Raw genomic sequence first — 23966 nt, 5'->3', positions numbered from 1 at the left:
CTCTCCCCCTGTACTCAAGCCCCACCGTGAGATCTTCAACAAAACCCTTCCTGTCAGTTGGTTTCAAGTTGTAAATCATAGGAGACTGCTTCTTCCTTTTTCGGAGGAGCAGAGGTGGCTCTCAACTGGCAACGGCGCCACCTTTTGGTTGGTCACCTTTTTGTTAGCAGCACACTATCACACCATTTCCGGGATACGAGACTTCAGTTACAAAGTTAGGGTACCAACAAAGTTGAGAATACCGAGAAAGGAGGGCATGATGCAGAGTAGTGTGAGAGGTCAGAGGAATGCTGTGCAAAGGGGTCTCAAGAAAGGTTCTTGGATGTCGATTTCCACGGCGATTTCAATCGGAGGTACAAGCGTGCACAGAATCCCAGGTTGCCACTGCCTTTCCTGGTTCACTTTTAGCTCCGCCCCCCCCCTCCCGCCGCCTTCCTCGGGAGAGGTTGAAGTCCAATGCTGAGACTGACGCTACTGCGGTTACCTAGAGATAGTTTTCCCAAGATGCCCAGAGAGGCACTGTGTTCCTCTTAGCCAATCAGAGAGGCGGAGGGACCAATGGCCAGCCAATAGGGTACTAGGTTAGAGCCCGGGACGGTTGAACGAGGCTGGAGGCCGGGGTGCACAATCTGGGTGTAGCTGAGACACACCTCTGGTTCCGGGCCACTGTCTGTGCGATTTGGGAACCATAACGCTCGCCGGGCAGAGGACCAAGCCATGCCTTCCCGCGCCGAAGACTATGAGGTGCTGTCCACCATTGGCACCGGCTCCTACGGCCGATGCCACAAGATCCGGAGGAGGAGCGACGGAAAGGTGAGCGCCGGCGCCTCCCACTTTCGCGACCCCTTGCTTGCGGTGGCCTCTACCGCTTGGGTGAATTTCGTAACACCCCTCCAAACCCCCTAGAGAAGTGAGAGACCTAGCGTTGTCTTTTGAGGCTGGGTTCTCGGGACGAGTCAGCAGTCTACCCTAAGTCTGCATTTTGTTTGACATCTTATCTTGAGTTGCTGAAGGCGTGGAGACTGCCTCTGGATACGTTTCCCTCCCTCTCAGATTTCCTTTCTTTTACCTGTTTGATCCGCTTAGAACCCCATGATAAGTAGGCGGCTCAGCTTGATTTTTTGGTGTGTTTTGTTGATGTTGTTTTCTGATTTTTTTTGTTTTATTTAAATTTGTTATTAATTTCAGTAAAAATTTACAGAGACTTTGGATTTCCATTCATTCATTGTTGCACTTTTCTCCCCTCCCAACCCTGCCCCCTAGGACACTATCCTGTTGGAAAAGTAAAAGAAAAATTATTTGTTTTACAAACCCTCCCCCAGGTCCACTCCACTATGCAGCCTCTGCTCTGGACTCCTGTCATGACAAAAATACCTAATCACATATCCCTTTTAAAAAGTTTTCTCCCTGTTTCAATGCAGTATACATTATTGAACCCATCTTTCTCAGTCTCTCCCGAACCCCAAGGTCAGTCCTGTTTTTCAACAGTGGCACCATGCAGTATTTGTCCTTTTGTGACTGAGATACTTTACTCAGCATAATGTCTTGCAGGGTCACCCATTGTGAATAATATTGCATGAGTTCCTTGTTTTTCAATGCAGCATAGTATGCCATTCTGTGAATATACCACAGCTTCTCTATCCATTCTTTTGTTGATGGGCACTTAGGTTGTTTCCAACTCCTTGCTATTGTGAACAAAGCCATGTTAAACATGGGTGTGCATATATCTGCTTGGATGTCATTTATGGTCTCCTTGGGGTATATTCCTAGTAGTGAGATTGCTGGGTCAAAAGTTGTTGTTGTTTTAAGAGAAGAACAATCTTTTCAGACATCAGAAAGGGACAGGACCACCAGAACTTAAATTTTATGTTTTGCGATCACAACTTGTTTACAAGAACCATTATTTTATTAGGTGCCATCAGGTCGACTACAACTCCTAGCGACTCTGTGAACACCAGATCTGAACGTTGCTGTATCCTGTGCCTGCTCAAGCCTGTTGTGGTCCTCACTGTGTCAGTCCATCTCCACCTTGTTGAGGGTCTTCTCTCTTTCACCGACCTTCCCTCCTAAAACTATGCCCCAAGTACCTGAGACGAAATTTAGCCAGCCTTGCCTCTAAGGAATACTCCAGTTGCACTTCCTTCAAGAAAGTTTACTTGTTCTTTTAGCAATTCATGGGATATTCAGTGCTCTTTGCCAGTGCCACGATTCAAAGGCATCAATTCTTCATCTGTTATAATTATTAAATATCAGGTTTTCTGATGTATAGGAGGCAGCTGAAAAGACTGTGGCCTGCATCAGGTGCACCTTGGTCGTTAAACTGACATTCTTGCTCTTTAGCACTTTGGAGAAGTCCTTGACAGCAGATTTCCCCAGTGCAACACTGCTTTTTATTTCATGACTACTATTAACATGGGTGTTGATTGTGGATCCTCGTAAGATTAAATGGTTGACAACATTTTTCTTTTCTCCATATATCATATGGTCGCCTATGGTTCAATTCATGATGTTGAGATGTAATTCATATTAAAAGCTGTAGTCTTTGATCTTCTGCAGTAAGTGCTTCAAATCTTCACTTTCTGTAAACAAAATTGTATTATTTGCATAGTGCAGGTTGTTGATAAGTCTTCCTTCAATCCTAATACCATATTATTCTTCATATAGCCCAGCTTCTTGAATAATTTGTTCAGGATACAGATTGAATAGATGTAAAGAAAGGATTTGGTCCTGACACACAATTTTTCCGATTTTAAGCCATGCAGTGTGTCCTTGTGCGCTTTGAACAACCATTCCTTGGTCTATGTATAGATTTAGTATGAGCACACTTAGGTGTTCTGGGATTCCCATTCTTCTCAATGTTATCCTTAATTTGTTATACACACAGTCACATGCCTTTACATAATCAATAAAACATAAATAAACATCTCCCTGCTATTCTTTGCTTTCAGCCAGGATCCATCTGACATCAGCAATGATATCCCTGGTGCCATGGCCTCTTCTAAATCCAGCTTGAATTGCTGTCAATGTATTGTTCCAGTCATTTTGTAATAATTTTCAGATGATTTAGCTTGAGTGTGATTTTAATGTTCTTGTTCAATAATTTCCACATGCTGTTAGATCACCTTTTTTGGGAATGGGAACAAATATGCATCTCATCCAGTCAATTGGCCTAGTAGCTGTCTTCCATATTTGTTGACAGAGACTGGGATCACATCTAGGGTGGCATTGGCTTCCTGAAATATGTCAGTTGTTATTCTATCAATACTTGGGACTTTTTTTTTTTTGCCAGTGCTTTCAGTGCAGCTTGGAACGTCTGCCTTCAGTACTGTTGTTTCTTGATTGTACTTCCTAAAATGGTTCAGAGTTGACCAATTCTTTTTGATACCGTGATTTTTCATTATCTTTAAGTGTTTTCTGTATCATTCAGGATTTTACCCATAGGATCCTTCAGTATTGCAACTTGAGTCTTGAATTTGTTTTTCAGTTCTCTCAGTTTGTCAAATGCCAAGCATATTCTTCCCTTTTGGTTTTCTAACTCCAGATCCTTGCACATTTCATTATAGTTTTGTGCTTTGTCTTCTTTAGTTGCCCTTTGAAATCTTATGTTTGTCTCTCTTACCTCAACATTCCTTCCTTTTGTTTTGGCTTCTTTTCATTCCAATGCAAGTTTCAGACCCATTTTTGGTATTACTGTATTCAATGTGTATAGGAACACCTTTCACAGGAAGAAGGTGCATTGATTTGCTGATTATTAGATGGGTATTTGCAAAGGTCTTTCCCATTTGGGAAAGCTTGGATGTTGAAATTGCACATGGCTTTCCCCCTTTATTTCCCTGTTATTGTTGTTGATTGCTTTTGAGTTGAGCACCTTATAGTGACCCAGTGGACAAAAGGCCTGAAGCCTTTCTGTAATTAACATCATTTCTCCAAGTTCAAAGAGTTTCCTGAGGCATGTAGTTTAGAAAGTGGATACCACTCCCGCTTCCAAACCTGCCTTAAACTGGGAGATCCAAAAAACACTTTCTACCCTGGGTAACAGTAACAGCATTTGACACCCCAGTGGCACAGAGTCCAGTATCACAACAAACCCAGATTACCTCAGTACAGAAAATTGACTGAAGAGTGATGTACGACTTAGAAGAATGTTCCTCCAAATTATCCAAGATGTCTTGTTGACACTAAACAGGATGCTTAAATCACAAAACAGCCAGACATTCCACCTGACCCTCAATCAGAACAAGTACTCCCATCTTACAGATTCCTGCCATGTCACCCAGTCACTCTTCATTTCCTTAGCTTTATTAATTATATCCTTTTTGCAGTCTATATACAACTTAGGCTGTGGAAGTGGTGGAAGCGTACTAATATACTTCTCTTTCCCCCCAAACATTGTGTGCTGCTTACAAATGAGAGAAAGATTTTGTAAGTAAACTCTGGGCTTCTGAAGTATTTTTAACTAGATTATATAATAACCTTGATTGTAGGACATATTAAATAAAGAGGTAAATTTCTTTATATTGAGTTCATTCCTTTTTATTTTTTTTTTCAAGTTAATGCTTATCTTGGAATTCTTATTTCAGATATTAGTTTGGAAAGAACTTGATTATGGCTCCATGACAGAGGCTGAGAAACAAATGCTTGTTTCTGAAGTGAATTTGCTTCGAGAACTGAAACATCCAAACATTGTCCGCTACTATGATCGAATTATTGACCGGACAAACACAACGCTATATATTGTGATGGAATATTGTGAAGGAGGGGACCTAGCTAGTGTAATTACAAAGGGAACTAAAGAAAGGTATGTAACCTTTTAAATGTAAGGTGGAAGTGCTCTTATATTTGTTTGGTGGGGGTCATTGTACTTTCCAAGATTCCTAGTGAATCAGTGTTTACAGGTTCATAATTACCAAAATAATAATTTTTCTTCCTATTTGAATATTGAAACACTAGCAAATTCTCATTGTCACATCTTTGGATTGTGTTTGGAAGTTTCATGTTATATCACTGCCTTGGTTTCAGACAATACTTAGATGAAGGGTTTATTCTCCGAGTGATGACTCAGTTGACTCTGGCCCTGAAGGAGTGTCATAGGCGAAGTGATGGAGGCCATACCGTTCTGCATCGGGACCTGAAACCAGCCAATGTTTTCCTGGATGGCAAACAAAATGTCAAGCTTGGAGACTTTGGACTAGCTAGAATATTAAATCACGATACGAGCTTTGCAAAAACATTTGTTGGTACACCGTATTACATGTCTCCAGTAAGTATTCGAGAATTTGAAAAAGTCTTTTAACATCTTAATGCAAAGCACTCAAAAGCAAGGAAATTGCGTTTTCTACTTGTTTAGTTATATTCAGTTGCTAAGAACTATTAATATAATTTCATTTAAAATTGCTATTTTTCCCAAATGAATTGAAAATACCATATTACTAAACTGTTTTATATCACTTAAGCTTTTATTGACTATCATGAGATTACCAAAATGAAATGGACTTTGTTGCTATCTTCAAGAGCAGTTTTTTCTAAATATGGACCTTGGACAGTCATCTTAGATTTACTTTTAAAGTGCAGGCTCCTGAACTCCAAATGCCCATCAAAGGTTAGAACCCCCCCGGCAGGTCTTGGGCCTCAGCTTTCTTTCTTTTTTTTTTTTAAAAAAAAACAACCCACGTTTTTAGTTTAGATTGGTCAAGTCACCTGTAATAAAGTCTATTTCATTTTGGCAAGAATGTTGAATATACCGTGGACTGCTAGGAGAACAAACAAGTTTGTCCTAGAGAGGGTGAGACTAGGCTGCTCCTTGGAGGAAAGAATTCTGAAGCTTCGTCTGTCTTACTTTGGACATGTTGCAAGGAGGGACCAGTCCTTGGAGAGGGACATCATACTTGGAAGGGTGGAGGGACAGCTCAGGAGAGGAAGACCTTTGATGAGATTGATTGATTCAGTGACTGAGATAACGGGGATAGGTGTGTCAGTAAGATTGGCACAGGATAGAGCAGGGTTGTAGATGGAGTTACTATGAGTTGCCGGCAACTCAGTGGCACATAACAACAACAGTCTTCTGATAGTAAAAGCTTGAATTGAATGAATGATAGACTGCATTGTAACAAATTCTCTAGATGATTCTTGTGCATGGATAAAGAGGCTCAATTCAGAGAACATGTTTAAAGTGTTAACTTTTTGTGCACATTCCTTTTGTTGCCTTCTCTCTTTTTTTAAATTATTATTAAATTTTATTAGTTTTAATGAACATTTACAGAGATTTTGGGTTTTCATTCATTCACTGTTGCACCGTTTTCTCCATCCCCCTCCCCAGTTCGTTTCTCTTCCCCCCCGAATGTCTGTTTTAATTGTCCAATTGCCACAGTGCTTGTCAAAGCCAGTTCTGATTAATCTCCTTTGTCAGTGTGTCCTTTGCCATTCCCTATCACTCCTCCCTGAGAGAGACTTCACCCTGATTCATAAGGAAAAGGGGATGGTGTATTCTCTTAGCTACTTCCTGCTGAAAAGGGATGCTGTGGGTTTCAGGGTGAAGATCTTCTCTCACTAAAGGGCCCCTTTGGTAGTAGGAAACACATAGACTATTATGGAGATTGATTTTGGAATTTAGATGCACTGTTATCAATTGTGCTTAGCCGTACATGTTCATATCCTTGAAGATGTATCATGGAAGTGTTGCAGCCTAGAAGATACAAATTTAACTAACAAGTTAAAAGTGCATGAGTCAAAAATTGAAAAGCAATAATTGCCTTCTCTTTTAAATGTATCTACAGAGTCACTTATCTATTTCCTCTATGACTTTTTCTAAAATTTCTCACCATATTAGGGAGCATAGCAACAAGAATCTTTATAGAACTATTCTGTGTTTCTTTTTATTTTCTTGGCACTTAGCTTTCAACATTAAATTAGTGGGTAAAAAATTATGAATAGTTTATGACTCTCTATGGGTATTAGAACACATGGGTATTAGAGGGTGCTCTGGTGGCCTTATGGTAAGAACCTATGCAGCAATCCCAAAGGCATGCTGTTTGAAGCCACCAGCCGCTCCATGGGAGAAGGGTTGGCAGTTTCCTCCTATAATATTATTTGCCTCTGAAAGCCTTCCAGAGGGTCAGCTATGAGGCAGTTCCTACTTGACAGCACACAGCAACGACATGGGTATTTCCAAACAGCTTTATTAAAATTTGAAAAAAGAACTTTCCCATCAAATATATTTACTCCCTCACTCACTCACTGCCATCAAGTCAGTTCTGAATCTTCATGACTCATTGGATTTCTGAGTTTGTAAATTGCAGTAGAAGGAGATTACCCATCTTTCTCCCATGAAGCACTGGGGGATTAAAATTGCTGGAGATATATGCCCCTTTGGTTAGCAGCGCAACATACTGCAGACTAGACCACCAGAGCCTCTATGTTAAGATATAAAATTGGAACAAAAAAGTTGAAGACATATTTTAATGCTTAATTTTTTTTAGTAATTCACAAACATGTCTAGGGTTTTCCAAGTCCTTTTCCGTTATGCTAATAGAACTGAGTACAAATACAGAACTCTGTAAATTAACAGATTTGGTTTTGACCAAGATTAGGCATGGCCAGATCAGTGTCATTTTCTCATCGGTTCAAATTCCAGATAGAAGGCCTTTAACATAAGGGAAGCCCATCTAGAAGTGATTTGACACCTGCACCATTTGTTTTCTTTCCCTCCTGCCCTGGTAATTAGATCCGTTCAGCCATCCCTAAGGCCTTGGTTATTGGAAATGATATCAGACTCACTTGTTGGACTTTAAACCACTAATCAGCTGCCTGGAGATTTAGTGCTTGCCTCAGTGCATCTATTGAGAAGAACAATGATAGACTGTTGTATGGTAATAACAGTGTAACTAAGTGGGGGAAATGCAGATAATGAAAGGAGTGAGAATATTAGTTACTGCTGTGATGAGTATGATGGACTAAGGGGGAAAATAGAAATGCATCATCCAATTAGCCATTTATAGCTAAATATCTGTGTTCATTAGGTTGGAATTTTCTCTGGCTGCTTTAAAATGAAGTCTCTTGATTCTGGATGTCTGGAGGGTATATGCCTTTCATTCTCACTTTTGAGTTCCCAGTGTCTAGCCGATAAACCAAACCAGAGCAGACCTACTGCTAGCATGTAATTTTGACTCTCCATTGGTTTCCAAGGTTGTAAGTCTTTATTGGAGGAGATTGCACATCCTTCTCCTGCAGAGCGAATGGTGGATTTGAACTGCCTGTCTTTTGGTTAGCGACTGGACATGTTACTCTCGCCACAAGTCCCATTGTAACTACCTCATGATAGATACTTAATAGCTATTTCTGAAGGAATTATGTGTGGCAGAGCATATCAAGACAAGATTATTGCTTTTTCTTCAGTGTTAAATTTGAAGCTAAAACTTTTATCATTATGATGCAGTAGCACATGCAACCTTAGTCAGTCTTTTGTATTTTAAATTTTTTATACAGGTGTAAAATATTTATAATATATCACTATAAATATGTCACATGTTAAATATATGATATATATTTTATATATAAAAAGACAACTTGTCAAATTGTAATTGACTCATAGCTGATCCTACTGCGTGTTTTCTGAGGCTGTAAATAGCACAGGAGGAGAGGGCCTATCTTTCTCCGATGAAATGATTGGTGAATTTGAGCTGCCAGAGAGACTTTGAGTTATCAGTGCAACTTCGTAGAGCTCCCTTGTTTATATATAAACATATATAAAATACAAATATGTATTTTTTTGAGTAAATGTATCACTCCTTGCAGTTCATTTTGTTTCAGGGGTATTTTATAGATTTTTGAACCAAAATTAACTCCTCATACTTGTTCTTTTTCTTGCTCAGGAACAAATCAATCGTATGTCCTACAATGAGAAATCAGATATCTGGTCACTGGGTTGTTTGCTGTATGAATTGTGTGCACTAATGTAAGTATGATGAAGATAAATTCCTAACCCCTGGGTTAAATATCCCTTTCCCTGAGCTCAGCGTGAGCATCCCTGCTAAGGAAAAGATGTTTAAGTCTGAAAGAGTTGTAATTTGGGTTAAAATTAAGGTAGATTTGCAGGTTTAAAAAAAAATGAAAAATTAAAGAAGCCCAAAGTAGATTTTATTGTGATTTGAGTGAAAGTTTACAAAGGAAGTTTATTTTTCTATTCAGCAATCCATATGCATTATGTTCTGTTATGTTGATTATAATCCCAACATTGTTGTTGGGGTTATTTTTTGTTTTTTTTGTTAAGATTATTTTATTTTGTGATCACATTTGTCACAAATCTGAGCTTTGCTCAGTTGTTGTGATTTATAGAGAGTTCTCTGCAGTTCCTTACACAGTTGAAGCTTTTGATAGGTAGGGTAATTGGGTGGGTTTGTGACTTTCACTGCTATAAAATGTTAGAATTGCAGAAGTTGTTTTGGGTTTGTTTTTTTTTTCTTTTCTTTTCCCCCCTAGGCATCAGGAAATTAATTATGAAAGAAATTGCTGATTTTTTGTTTTGTTTTGTTTGTTGTTGTTCAAAGAAAAGTACCTGGGTGAAGGAGAGAGGTCAGAGCTTGACTGTCATTTATTCCTCAGATATCACCCTCAAGTATTTCCTTGTTGTGATATTTAGATATCTCAATCTCTGCTTTCAGCTCTGTATCTTTTTTTTCCTTTTCCTACTAGTTTATTTACACAAGAACAAATTCTTTAAATTTCCCTCACCCCCTCACCCATCAAATTGTACAACCCCATGATTAATCCTCACCTTCTCCTGCACATCCTCATCCCTCTGCTTCCAGCCTCTCCCACCTCTTCTGGATCCTTATACTCATTCTACAATAATGGTTTTATCAATATTTATCCTTGTGGGACAGAGTTAGTTCACTCAGCATAATGCTCTCCAGTCTCTCCCAAGTTAGGTAATAATTTACAAAGTCATTGCTCCTGTGTGCTGCGTAGTATTCCATCGTATGAATGCACCATAATTTCTCAATCCATTCTTTTGTGGTTAGACATCTGGGCTTTTTTCATGTTCTTGCAATGGTAATACTGCTATGAATATTGGTGTACAAATCTCCATTTGTGCCTCAGTTCTCGTTTTCTCAGGGTATATTTCCAAGTAGTGAAATAGGTGGGTCACATGGACTTTTATTTTCAGCTTTTTGAGGAAGCGCCAAACTGCCTTCCAGAATGGTTGTACCATTTTACAATCCCACCAACAATGTGTAAGAGTTCCTTTCTCACCTCATCCTCTCCAATATCATTACTTGCTCCCTGTTAAACTTTGCCTCTCTTACTGGAGTGAGATGGTACCTCATTATGGTTTTGATTTGCATCTTTCTTATTGCCAATGATTTGGAACATTTCTCCATGTGTCTGTTTGCCATTTGAATATCTTCCTCTGTGAACATTCTTTCCATGTCTTTTGCCCATTTTGTAATTGGGTTATCAGTCTTTTTCTTGTGGAGGCCCAGAAGTATTCTGTAAACTTGTTATAAGACTCTTGTCTGAGATGGTATTACCGAATGTTTGTTCCCTGTCTGTAGATTTTTCTTTTCGCCTGGTTGGAAAATGTTTCTGATGCACACTTGGATTTAATCTTTAGAAGGTCCAATGCATCAATTTTATCCTCTTTAGATTGTACATTTCTGGCTGTATTTGGCAGTCTCTCTACACCTTGGGCTAGCAATTCTAAGCTTGATCCTAGTTTGTCTCTTGTGAAGCTTTACTACCAGGTCTCTGATCCACCTTGAGTTGATTTTTGTGTATGGTGTGAGATTTGGATCCTGTTTCAACTTTCTGCAGGTGGATGTCCAGTTTTGCCAGCACCATTTGTTGAACAGTCCCAACATTATGATAGCACTCTTCCTACATCCTCCCTGAATTTCCTATTTCTCTTTATCTTTTCCTGCCTTCTGAGCTTTAGTCTTGGGAAAACACTGCCATTTGGGGTCTTGTATAGTTGCTTGTTCTAAGTACTGCATTTCTCTGGTGATTATTCTAAGTGGTGCATTCCTCGCCTTCCAGGCTGATCTGTATTTTTTGGTTGGCAGTTGAGCCACAGGGCTGATTTCAGTTTCAGGCTTAAAGAGTGAGTAAGGGCCAAAGTCTTATACGTTCTAGGTCTTTTTATTTTTAGTTTGTTCCCCACTTTTCTTCCATTGTATCTTGGACCTTCTATTATGCTCCCTTTTAAAGCAATCAGCAGTAGAAGCCAAGCACTAATTCTTCTAGTCCCAGGTTGCGGAAAGTTACAGGGTTCATTAGTCCTGTGGACTATTATTTTTAGTCTTTAATTTTCTTCATCTTCTTTGCTGTCAATGGGAAGAGACCAGTAATTGTACTTTAGATGACTGCTTGCAGGCTTTTAAGTTCCCCATTGCTACTCAGCTAGCTAGGATATAGAGCCCTGTAAGGATTGATTTTGATATCCCTGTTCAGCACGTTCTTGCAGGATATTTGGTTTTGGCAAGAAGATTTCATTACTTGGTCCCCTTGAATCTTCAAGCTACTTGACTCGTTAGATGCTTCTGATGCTTGTGTTGTTGTTGTTATGTGCCATTGAGTCGCTTGTGACTCATAGCGACCTTATGTACAACAGCCCTAAACCCTGCTCTGTCCTGCTCTGTCCTGTGCCAATCACACTGTCTCTGATACACTCATCCTGATCACCCCACTCACTGAATCAATCCACTTCATAGAGGGCCTTCCCCTCCTGCGCTGTCCCTCCACCCTACCAACCATGATGTCCTTCTCCAAGGACCGGTCCCTCTTTACATGTCCAAAGTATGTTAGAGAGAGCCTCAGAATCCTTGCCTCCAAGGAGCCACCTGGTTTAACCCTTTCCAGAATGAATCTGTTTTCCTAACAGTCCCTCAATACTCTTCTCCAGCACCACAGCTCAGAGACATCAATTCTCCTTCTAGCATCCCTAGTCATTGTCCAACTCTGATGCCTAACAAGTGATAGCAAAGACCGTGGTCTGTATCAGATGCACCTTAGTCTCCAGAGAGACACCATTGCTCTTCAGTACTTTGGAGAGGTCCCTAACAGCAGACTTTCCCATGGCAATGCGCCTTTTAATTTCCTGGCTGCTGGTGCCAAGACTGTTGACTACAGAGCCAAGCAAACTAAAGCTGTGTACAATCTCAATCTCTTCACCATCCATCCTGATGCTGTCAATTGGTCCAGTGGTGAGAATCAAGAAGAAAGGACTGATGCTTAGATTTAATAATATTTGGAGACATCACTACTTGTCACAACTGGAGAGTGCTACTGGCATCTAGTGGAGAGAGGTCAGGATGCCGCTAAACATTCCATAATGGACAGCTAACCCTCATAACAACAACAACAACAGCAAAAGTATAAGGAGCTGTGTCAGTAGTTGAAAAATCTACTCGGAGGGGGATATCCTGGAAGTAGAAGTATAAACTCGAATTTAAATTGTGTTTTTTATTGGTTTCTAGTATATACTTAAATTTTACTAAAAAACCCCCCACCCTCCGCCCCTGCCCCAGGCCTCCATTTACAGCTTTTAACCAAAAAGAACTGGCTGTGAAGATCAGAGAAGGCAAATTCAGGCGAATCCCATATCGTTACTCTGATGAGTTGAATGACATTATTACGAGGATGCTGAATTTAAAGGTAAACGAGTATGACATTACATATTGTCCGTTTCTTTCAGTTAAATTTTTATATTTATCTCTCTTCTATAGCCATGGAGACAAGAAATATTAACTATTTCCTTAGCTAAATCGACTTTGTGAATAGAACCAAACCCATTACCATTGAGTTGACTCCAACTCCCAGCAACCCTTTGGGACAGAACAGAACTGCCTTGTAGGTTTTCTGAGACCAACCTACACTGAAGCCCACTGTGTTCCTCCTGCAGACTGACAGTGGGGCAAACCACCTTTGGTTAACAGCTGAGCGCTTAACCACTGTGCCAGGGTGCCTTAACCTAAGTGATGAAAACATATGTACATTTGGCAGATTGCACATCCTAACTGCCTACCTTCTGTGCTTTTCTTTGCTTTTCTTTATTTCCCCTCCTACTCTCTGCCTTGCTAGCAGATGGTTGATAACAAGAAAGACTGTGGAAAGACTCCAAATGCTCAGTTCTTCTTGTTCTTGCCTAGCTCACAGTGGCAGATGGCCAAAGGAGAGGACCAGAAATAAGTCTATGTTACTCTGCCTCTAGATCTGAGAAGTTAGAGACCAGTAGAAGAGGAGTCATTTGAAGTGGGGGGGGGGGAGGGGATGGATTTTTAATGAGATTAATTACATGGAAAAGATTTCATAATGGGATGGAGAGGAAGATGTTTTGGGGAATCAGGCTGATGTTAAAAGGGCAGAAAATGCTGTAGAATCATAACAGTGGATATGGATATGAGTAACAAGATTAAAAATCAGGCAGAAAATATCTTGCTTACTGTAGCTTAGAGATGTAGGGAAATACCCAGTACCAGCTGCCTTTGAATTGATGCTGACTTCTGGAGACCACATGTGTGTTGTGTTCGAGTAGAACTGAGCTCTGTAGAGTTATCAGTGGCTGATTTAGTGGAAGTTGATCACTACCTTTCTTCCAAGGAACCTCTGGACTGAAGCCTCCAGTCTTTCACTTAGCAGCCAAATGTGTTAACTGTTGATACAACCCAGGGACTTCTTTCCCTAAAACAGACCTCTCTGCCGCACCAGCAAGATAGCCCGAAGTATTTAGCGTTTAAGCCCTCCTAGTAAGTTTAAAAGGTGAAAGAGGGAAAAGTATGTAATATCTGGATGATCTTGTGAACCCAGGCTCATGAGTTTGAGCCACCATTAGCTTATTTTTCCTAATACTTGACTCACCCACAGAAGAATCCTCTTGGAAATTTGTTGTTTTCAAAACAGTTAATTGCACCGGAGGAGATTGCCCATTCTTCTCCTGTGGAGCAGCTAGTGGCCTCAAATGGTATCCGTTTGGGGTTGCAGCCCAGCTTTTTGGCTTTTTATTTTGTCTTTTTTTTAAATGAAATTTTTGTTTTATACTGGTTTACTTACAAAGTTCGCATTCATTGTTTTTCACACTAGTAGTATACCATTTCCTTTACCCACCCATCCCTGTACCCATCAAATTGTATGATCCTATGATTACCCCCCTGCCCATCCTCACCCCTCTGCTCCTTCCCTCCCAGACCCAGCTTCTTGCCACTAGGCCACCAGAGCTCCATCTTGGAAGTATGTGCCCCATTTAATGTAACTGCTCTCTTAGGATGAGCATTCTATTTTAAACTCTGGCTTTAATTTGGAATCTTTTTTTCCCCAGGATTACCATCGACCTTCTGTTGAAGAAATTCTTGAAAACCCTTTGATAGCAGATTTGGTTGCAGAAGAGCAAAGAAAAAACTCTGAGAGAAGAGTGAGGCGATCAGGAGAGTCTGAAAAGTTGCAGGATTCCAGCCCTGTTATGAGTGAGCTGAAACTGAAGGAGCTGCAGTTACAGGAACGAGAACGCGCCCTCAAAGCAAGAGAAGAAAGATTGGAGCGTAAGTCACAGTGGGGTTGAGGCAAAGAGGACCCGCAGGAGGGTTATTTGGATGTGTGTGAGTACTCAAGGGGAACTCTGGTGGCCTAGTGGTTAGAAGCTGCACTGTAATCCTGGAAGCACGTAGTTCCAATCCACCAGCTTCGTTTCTCCGTGGGAGAAGAACGGGGAGTCTCCTTCCATGTGATATACTGCGTCTGAAAGGAGGGTCAGCTATGGGTTAGTTCTGACTCCAGGGCACACAGGAAAAAGTAGTCAAAGCAGATGTTTTCATGTGTACTAATAGAAGGGTTTGGGGGTGTTTTTGTTTGCTTGTTTGTTTTTAAGAATGTTTTTATAAATACTTGAAACACTAAAGTAAGTGCCGTACACTCTGTCACCAAAGCTACTGGCTCCTTTTTGCTTGACTTCTTTCTCTGAGGTCTTCTATCGTCGTTAGATCGTTGGGTACTAGTCATAATGGCCCTCACATACACCATTTTACTTCCTAAAGTTTTTCCATTGTAAAAAAGGTCTTGGAATTTACTGCCTTCCATGATAAAAACCATTATTTCTGCCTTCTGAAATGGCTACTCCAACACTATTCTAGGTCCAAATCCTGTGTAAGATAGTTTCAGGGAGTTCAGCAGAAAAAAATGGATACAAGATACTGTAGGTTGATAAATGATACTCTGATGGCATTAATGTTGATGTGCTGAGTATGAACTGAGTTGGGCTAACTAGTTTGATGGTGACAGTCTGTCTACCTCACCTCAGTTAGAGCTGCTACTAAGGTTTATTTTCACGGTAGTGAGTGGGGAGGTTCTTCGTTTTGAAATGGCTGTGTTTCCTGCCACCTCATAGCTCTCCTGATTCCATTGTTGCAGCTTTGGGCAGACTTTATACACAATTTTGTATTTAATAATCTGATTCTGTTTTTAGGTGCAAGTTTACACAACAAAATAGGTTCCTTTTTAACACCTTTTATACGGATTGTTTTGTGCCATTGGTTACCATTTTCCCGTTGTGTCAGCATCCTCATTTCCTTTATTCTGTTTCTGTTGATCTCTGTCCTTCTCCCCCCAGGCCACCCAACCTTCTTATCTTTACTTTTGTGTAAATGCTAACAGGTATCCTTCAGATTAAGGGTGTCATAAGTCAGTCTGTTGTTTGTATGGTGACCTCCAGAAATAGCTTCAATTCCAAGGTCAAAGTTTATCTTAGAGTGATAGCCTTAGTCTCTTATCAGTCCTTTTGGTCTGACTCTTTTAGGAATTTGAATTTGGTTGGATAGTTTTATCTCATTTTGTGCTGGGCCGGCTATGTGTCCCTGGGCAGGGCAGCATCCTGTTCTATACAGTCTCAGACTTGTAGAGTCTATGATTCGGGTGGGCTTTTGGTCCTGTGGGATAGATTGTTTGAGTCTTTGGTTCCCTTCAGTCTCTCTTGCTACAGAGCAGCGAAGAAATAGTTGCATTTTAGTTGGCCACCTTAGAAACTTTTAAGAGCTTGAATGCTACTCACCAAACTAGGATGTATAATTTACATACTTAAATATGCCTTTAGAGAGTTAATACTTTCCTTTGTAATGACTGACAGTTAAATATTGTGTAGTACGGACAGTGACTAGGATGACAGAAGAATTGATGCCTTCGAGCTATGTTGTTGGAGTTCTGTTTTGACTGTCCCATGGACTGCCAAAAGAACAAACAAATCTGTCTTTGAGGAAGTGCAGAGTGCTCCTTGGAGGCAAAGATGCTGAATCATCTCATATACTTTGGGCATACTGCTAGGAGAGGCTATTCTTAGGAGAGGGACATGATATGTGGAAAGGTGGAGGCTTGGTGAAAGAGAGGAAGACCCTCAGTCAGGTGGATTGACACAGCGACTGCCACAATGGGTTCTAGTATGTCAGGAAGTGTGACGATGGCACAGGATAGGACAGGGTTCAGATCTGTTGTTCACAGGATCGCTGTGGGTCATAGTGGACTCAGTGGCACCGAACAACAACATCATTGTAATATATGCTTACCATACAGCAAGCTTATTTTGAAATGCTTAACTCTTTTGTCAAAAGATTTTGTGTCTAGAGAGCAGAATACAGGACATAGAGGAACAAGGCCACGAGTGTTTCTGAAAGAGCCAGAGGGAGTGAGACTAGCACAGCCCCTCATTGCCCCAGAGTAGAAAGCAGATGATGGGCTATGGGCTGCTTTTTTTTAAAAATTCATTTTAATGAAAGTTTACAGAGAGTTAGGATTTCCAGTCATTCATTGTTGCACTTTTCTCCCTGCCTACCTCCCCCCTTCCCCCAGTCACTCTTCTCCTTGTAAAGAAAAAGAAAAACTCTTTCATTGTTATGCAATCCCTCCCCCCAAGCCCATTCCACTGTGCAGCCTTCACTCTGGACTTCTGTAATGACAAAAATACCCATTCATATATGCCTTTTTAAACAGCTCTCTCCCTCATCTGTTTCAATGCAGTATACATCATTCATCCCCTCCTTTTCTGTCTTCCATTAACCCTGATGTCAGTCCCATTTTACAACAGTGGCACTACGCAATATTTGTCCTTTTGTGACTAAGATATTTCACTCAGCATAATGTCCTCCAGGGTCACCCATTTTGTATAATATTTCATGAGTTCCTTGTTTTTCAATGCTACATAGTATTCCATTGTGTGAATATACCACAGCTTCGCTATCCATTCGTTTGGGCTATGGGCTTTTTATCTGTTTTCTGCTCTGAGTCATTGAGGAGCTGTGCTATTCTCACTCTCTCTGGCCCTTTCAGAGATGCTCACACCCCTGTGACTCCATGTCCTGTTTTCCATTCTTTTGACAATAAACAACACAGTAAAACTTGTTCTTAAAACTTTTCTCAGCATTTTGTAATTTCTGATAGCACCCCAAATTGGAATGCTTTCTGAATTCTGGGCCATGAAGAAATGATAGTCTTACTTCTACATCTAAAGAACTACCTCTGGGCTGACGATGGTATCTTTCTATTTGAGTGCTTTCATTCAAGTAGAAGGACAGCTTGTATGTGAGGCTCAGTGAGGCCCTGGAAATGAACTGTTGTCTGTTTTCAGCAGAGATGGCTTTAGTGTTTGCTTTTTGAACATGATCAAAGGTTGGAGTTAATTCTGTAGTGGTGTGTAGAACAGCCCTTACAGGGTAGCATAAGAAATATAGTGAAATCTTAAATTCAGGGCTAGCACAATTAGGTCCAACAAGTATCAAATAGAAACTGTTCATATGTTACTACTCTCAGGCATGAGTAGACAGCGAGGTCAGATTACCAAGTATAAGTTATATTTACCCCAAATCGCTTGTTCACTTCTTTCATTTTTCATTTTCTTAAAAGAGAAGGAACGTGAGCTGTGCATTCGTGAGAGACTTGCAGAGGATAAACTGGCAAGAGCGGAAAGTCTGTTGAAGAATTACAGCCTGCTGAAGGAGCAGAAACTCTTGTCTCTGGCAAGTCATTCAGGTATGAGAAGCAACTCGACAGGAACTAGTGCCACAAAGGAGCCGCACACACCTGTTGCTCTGACAATATCGGTGGTAGATCTTTTGATTTACAAGTTCTCAAATTTTTAGATGGATTTCCTTGAATGTGTGCTGTGTACCATTGAGTTGGAACTGACTCATATCTGACCCTCCTGGAGGTTCTCAGAAACAATAAAGGGCATTTTAAGGAGATTGCCCATCTATATTCTGCAAAGCAGCTGGTGGATTCAAACCATGTGCCTCTGGGTTGACAGTGCTATTCCTTACCGCTAGGCCACCAGAGCTCCCTATTCATAAAATACATGTACTTAACTGGAAATAAGAGTTTATTTACTTGATTCATAGATCTGCAGCCATAAGTCTTCATAAGTTCTGCTTTGGTTTTATTAGCCTTGTTAAATCTACATACTTAAGTATTTAATTTTTTTATAAATTAGAGCATTTCCAAAGTACCATGAATTCCAAATTTCTCCCCCTCTGGTTATGTTATCAAAATAAGATATTGTGAGGTTCATTTTTCAAGCAAAAGTTCTAGCATGTTAATAGTTACTCCTACATGGACAGTGTGACTCGGAAGGTGTGCAGCGCTGGCCAGCGTGTTAGCTTGGATGAGAGTGAGAGTCCTGACCAAAGGACTGACCTCTTGGCAGAACTCCACATAGGAAACTCAATTCAGTTAGACAGTCCCATTCAGTCATGGAATAATGTGAATCAGTGAAGCATCCAATGGAGACTTCATGTCATCAGAGCTCAGAGGTCCTTGGGAAGACAGACAAATAATTACAGTCGAGCTAAGGTAAGGTAGTGGAGTGATTACGAGCATAGGCTTTAAAGGCCTTAGACTCAGGGCAGATCCTAGCTCTACTGGCCTCAGTTTTGTCACCTGTGAAGTGAAAATGAAATCATTTACTTCCTAGCAGAGTTTGAAGAGTGAGTGAAGGACTGAACAGAAAGTCCTTAGCACTGCGCCAAGCATACAGTAAATGTTAATAAACTGTCACAGTTATTCCCAGGTACCATCCATAAAACTGCTCTAAGTGGGTGGGAGATCGGGGACGTTTCAGAGAAGAACAGATAGGAGAAACCAGGTAGAATGCCATCAAGGGCATTCCAGGTCAAGAGGAAACAGAAACGTAGGTGCAAGGGAATCCTGGTGAAGGAGGGACCAGTGTTTTTAGGGGTGAGGTTGGGAGGTAGGGAAATTGGCAGGGCTGTCATGCTTGATCTCATGCCTCTTGTATCAAATGTAACTAGTATGTTGTTATGTGCTGTCGAGTTGCCTGTGACTCACAACAACCCTATATATAACAACCCTACACCCTTCTCTATCCTGTGCCAATCTTACTGTCTCTGACACAGCTACCCCCATGACCCCAGTGACTGAATCAATCCATCTTTAAGTCCTGTTCAAGCTGATAAAAGTATTTGTCAGGATTTGAATTGTGCAGTATCTACACCTGCTTTGTGTGTTTCCATCTTCCTCAGAATCCTGTGTGTACGCATGTACCTTTCCTGTGCTTTGTGTGTGCATAGTCCCACCACTGCTCTAGTCAGGTGTGCTGTGCAGTGACTCAGTGTCTAACATACCTTCTCCATTACACAGAAACCCTAAGTCTAATTTCATCTCATCCATCTTGAAGAGCATGAAAAATGCAAATTGTTAACACTCGTTTTCTATTGATTCCTTTATGACAAATGATTATTTAAACACTTTTTGTTGGTTTCAGCCATTGAGTATTTGACCTTTCAATAACATTTAGCCAGAGTTCTTGTGACTCTCATGTAGGCAAGGCTTCTCATTGAGCTGTCATTTTCATCTCAAATACGTTGAAAAGATCTGGTCACATCCATGATTATGACAGCATTTTGTAAATGGAACTGACAAAAAGAAATTGCATCAGTGGTTTGATTTCTAATGACTTAATACCAGAAGAATGTCTATCTGTGTTTCATTGACTATGCAAAGGAATTTGACTGTGGATCACAGCAAATTATGGCTGACTCTGAGAAGAATGAGAATCCCAGAACATTTGATTGTGCTTCTGTAAAACCTGTACTTCGATCAGGGGACAGTTGTCAGAACAGGGCAAGAAAACACTGCATGATTCTAAATCAGGAAAGGTATATACCAAGGATGCGTCCTATTCATACCTTTTCAGTTTATATGGAGAATAAATCATCTAGGAGGCTGGGCTCTAGGAGGAATGTGACTTCAGGATTGGAGGATTACTCATTAACCACCTGCATTATCCAGATGACACAACCATGCTTGTGACCTGACTGCAGCCTTCAATGTGAATTGAAGCTCAACTTCAAGAAAACAAAGATTCTCACCACTAGGCCGATTGGCAGCATCATGATAGGTAGTGAAAGAGATTGAGATTGTTAAAAGCTTCTGCTTGCTTGGCTCCACAATCAACACTCTTGGTACCAGCAGCCAGGAAATCAAAAGACAAATTGCATTAGGGAAATCTGCTGTGAGGAACCTCTCCAGAGTCCTGGAGAGCAAGATGTCAGTCTGGAGACTAAGGTGCTCCTGATACAAGCCATGGTCTTCGTGGTTAATTGCTGTTGCATCAGAAAGCTGGACAATGAATGATTAAGGATGACAGAAAGAGAATTGATGCCTTTGAGCTGTGGTGCTGGAGAGAAGTTCTGAATAGAGCATGGATTGCTAGGAGAATAAGCAGGTTCGTCCTGGAGAGGGTGAAACCGGGTTGCTCCTGAAGCTCTTTCTTGACATACTTTGGACATGGTGCAAGGAGGGACCAGTGGAGAAGAACAGCATGATTGGAAAGGTGGATTGTCAGTGCAAGAGAGGAAGACCCCTGGATGAGATGGATTGACTGAGAGACAGGTATGGGGGTGGGGATGTCAGAGACAGATATATGTTTCAGCTTTCCTTAGACTTCACATTGCTAGCCCTGAAAAGTAGACTTAAATTATGTTCTTGGTATCATAGTTAGGAGGAATTTTATTTAGTCAAGTATCATACCTTAAGTCCATTGCAGAATATTATTGAAACAGTACCGTTACAATCTTAAAAACCGTCACCTCTGCTTTGAAGCAGAAATCAGTGCCTGAAGTGCAAACTCAGAGTTGTGTGAGAGCTGGGAAGGGGGTGGTTCTCTGCTGTGTCCTCCTGCCTGGGACCTTTTCTCGTTCTTTGGGCTGGAGCGCTCCCATGCCACCCCAGTAGCAGCAGGCTTGCTACCTCCTCACTTTGTTCAGGTCACAGTGGCTTATGGTCACTCGCCTTAGTGTGAGGTGCCTTGGTTCAGTACAAACTCTACCCAGCATTCCCAGCCCTGTTTGTGCTCTTTTTCTGTAAGGCACTTAATTTACTCTCTGCTATTCCTCATTTGTACTTATTTATCTGTTTATTGTCTTTCTCCCCCTGCTAGAATAGGGCCTTTGTTTGGTGTATAATAGCTTGTACTCTGAACTCCATAAATATTTGCACTATTTCCTTTAAATGAACACAAAGAAAAAAATAAAATAGTACCACAATTTAAGCTTGCCAAATCCCCAACCCCCAAATAGTGCTGTCAATAGCTAATAGTGTTGCCACTTTAATAAATATGATCATCTTAATTTTCTGTGAAAACAAAGTAAAAACATTGTACCGTTAACTTGATTTCCCTGGTCATTACCTTTTCCATGCTGGGTTTATTTAGGATTTATATGAAACAAATTTCAAGGCAATTAAACTGTTTTGGAGAAGTGTTCTTGAATTCTAATCTAAATCTGGGTACTCTGTAAAAACAAGCCCTTGCTACTGGGCTTATCTGAAAGACATTTTCTCTAGATAGAAAGGCACAACTTTCAAGAGGAGGGATAAGTAACATTGATTTCTAGGAATTTTATATTATAGCTCATAGTCCCCAGTCCATTTAACCTTAGAAAAAGTTGATTATTGAAATAGAAAAACACATTCCTTTTAGGAGTTATTTTGTGCTGTAGACGAAAGAGCTGATTGATTTTTGCCTGTGTGACCCCTCATCTCCTATCCTAGAGAAATGACAGATCCCAAGATTGCACATGAGAACTGAAGAGTATTTACTTATTCACGTAAGATATATTATGCAAAATACTCAAATATTTTCCTTATCCAAGTGAGTTGTTTGGTTTTTTTTAACTACCGATGTAGTAGGTGAAGTATTGGGCTGCTAACTGAAAGGCAGGCAGTTCGAATCCACCAGCCACTCTGCAGGAAAAGATGAGGTTAATCTATTAATATTTACAGGCCCCAAGCCTGGTGGAGGGTCCCTGTGAGTCAGCCTTTACTCAAGGGTAATGGAGTTTGGAATTTTATGGGTCAGTATGGTGAAGGAGTTAAACTCATGAAACTCAAAACCCTTTTTCTTTCTCTCTCTGAAGATTTTGACCTTCAATCCTCAGTGATTAAGAAGAAAGTTCATTTCAGTGGGGGAAGCAAAGAGAATGCCCTGAGTGAGAATTCAGAGAGCTTGCTGACCTCCAAATCCAAGTGCAGAGACCTGAAGAAGAGGCTGCATGCAGCTCAGCTGCGCGCTCAAGCCCTGTCAGATATTGAGAAAAACTATCACTTCAAAAGCAGACAGATCTTGGGTATGCGCTAGCCTTCCAGGGAGGTCCTGAGCTGTGTACAGTATTTAAGACTGCTGAGCCTTCAAAGATTGATACTCAACTGCTGTAGCTTTTTGTGCTTGGTTCCATGAGCCAGGCTTTTGAACAGAAAGTATGATATGTGGGAATTGCTTTTTCTGGTCCTCAACAACAATTATAGAAGATGCCTTTACTCTCTGTTTTTATCCCTTTTTTAAACTAGTAGCTGGGAACACTTGACAAAGATAGACTTTCCTAGTTGATTGGATTTTTAATCCTGAGTGTGTTACTTCTGGAAATGTAGGGATGCCACATTCTAAATCTTGAGGGGAAAATAATGTTAGGGGGGGAAAATGCCAGAAGTGGCACTTTTAAGTAAAAAAGTTTCCAGTGCCTGGGTGGTATGCTTGCAGTTGTTTTGTCTAGGTTTAAAATGAATGTTCTTGAGCTGTTTCAAAAACATGATTAGATACAAATGGATCCCAGTAACCTGACATCTGGCTTCTCAGTACCCCACTGCTCTCTACTGCACATCTGTCACCTTTTGTGAAAATTTATCACTGTGATGGCTCTATTATTTTTTCCTTTTCCCTCTAACAGTGTATGTTAAATTTACTGTTTGATATAGTATGTGAGCTGGCTATTGTTTACCCACCTCTTTCTCACTAAATCAAAAAAATTCCTTTTCCTGTATATGCCTCTTGAATTTATTGACCTTTCGCTGGAAGGAATGTGTGTCTGACTGGGAGGTGGCACTAGGGAGGGAAGAGCTGTGTCTGCTCTCAGCTGTGGAATGCTTTCCCCTGATGTCCTTGACCCTCTCAGCCATGCTGCCATGCTCCGGGGTATTTGTGAGAGAGAGAGAAACAGAGATCTTGATATTATCTTAGCCCCAAGGGAGCAAATGCCAGTGTCCAGAGACACTTGATAGTCCTGATTGCGGTAAAGGTAGGATGAGTATCTCGTGAGAGGCCGGAGATGCAGCTCACAGCTTTGCAGTGCATGGGCCGCTCCACCACAGAAGGCCAGCAGCGCCACTCTCAAGAAATATGGGCTAAGTTCAAACTTGCTATCTCACCTTACAAGGAAACATATTTTGGATTTCAAAGAAGTTCATTTAAATGTTATGCACTTAGTGTGCTATTCACTATTTGGTCTTCTAAGTAAAAAAAAATGCCAATTTTAAATTATTAGCATACATTTTATCATTCCTCTTTAAGTTGTGTGCTCCAATTTTAAGCACAAATTATCAGAGCGTTTAACTTGTGTGTGAAATTACTGAAATTACATTATCTTCATTTTGTGACTCATCCCTGAATGGTGCCTCAAGTCAAACACAAAAGCCAGACTTGGGAAGGAGGG

At 40.7% G+C, this 23966-nt stretch overlaps 1 protein-coding gene across 1 annotated transcript; it reads left to right on the top strand.

Moving 5' to 3' along the window:
* The first annotated feature begins 717 nt into the window (after nucleotides 1-717).
* On the top strand, nucleotides 718-22618 carry NEK2 (NIMA-related kinase 2). The gene is made up of 8 exons (XM_006887961.1): nucleotides 718-813; nucleotides 4581-4798; nucleotides 5020-5260; nucleotides 8868-8950; nucleotides 12522-12648; nucleotides 14309-14528; nucleotides 17872-17997; nucleotides 22398-22618. The coding sequence occupies exons 1-8, from the start codon at nucleotides 718-720 to the stop codon at nucleotides 22616-22618; spliced, it is 1332 nt and encodes a 443-aa protein (XP_006888023.1).
* Nucleotides 22619-23966: the final 1348 nt, after the last annotated feature.

This window comes from Elephantulus edwardii, unplaced genomic scaffold, assembly GCF_000299155.1.
Source record: "Elephantulus edwardii isolate Elephantulus edwardi_28Jun2011 unplaced genomic scaffold, EleEdw1.0 scaffold00063, whole genome shotgun sequence".
NCBI classification, from domain to species: Eukaryota; Metazoa; Chordata; class Mammalia; order Macroscelidea; family Macroscelididae; genus Elephantulus; species Elephantulus edwardii.
This window is presented reverse-complemented; position numbering and strand designations above follow the sequence as displayed.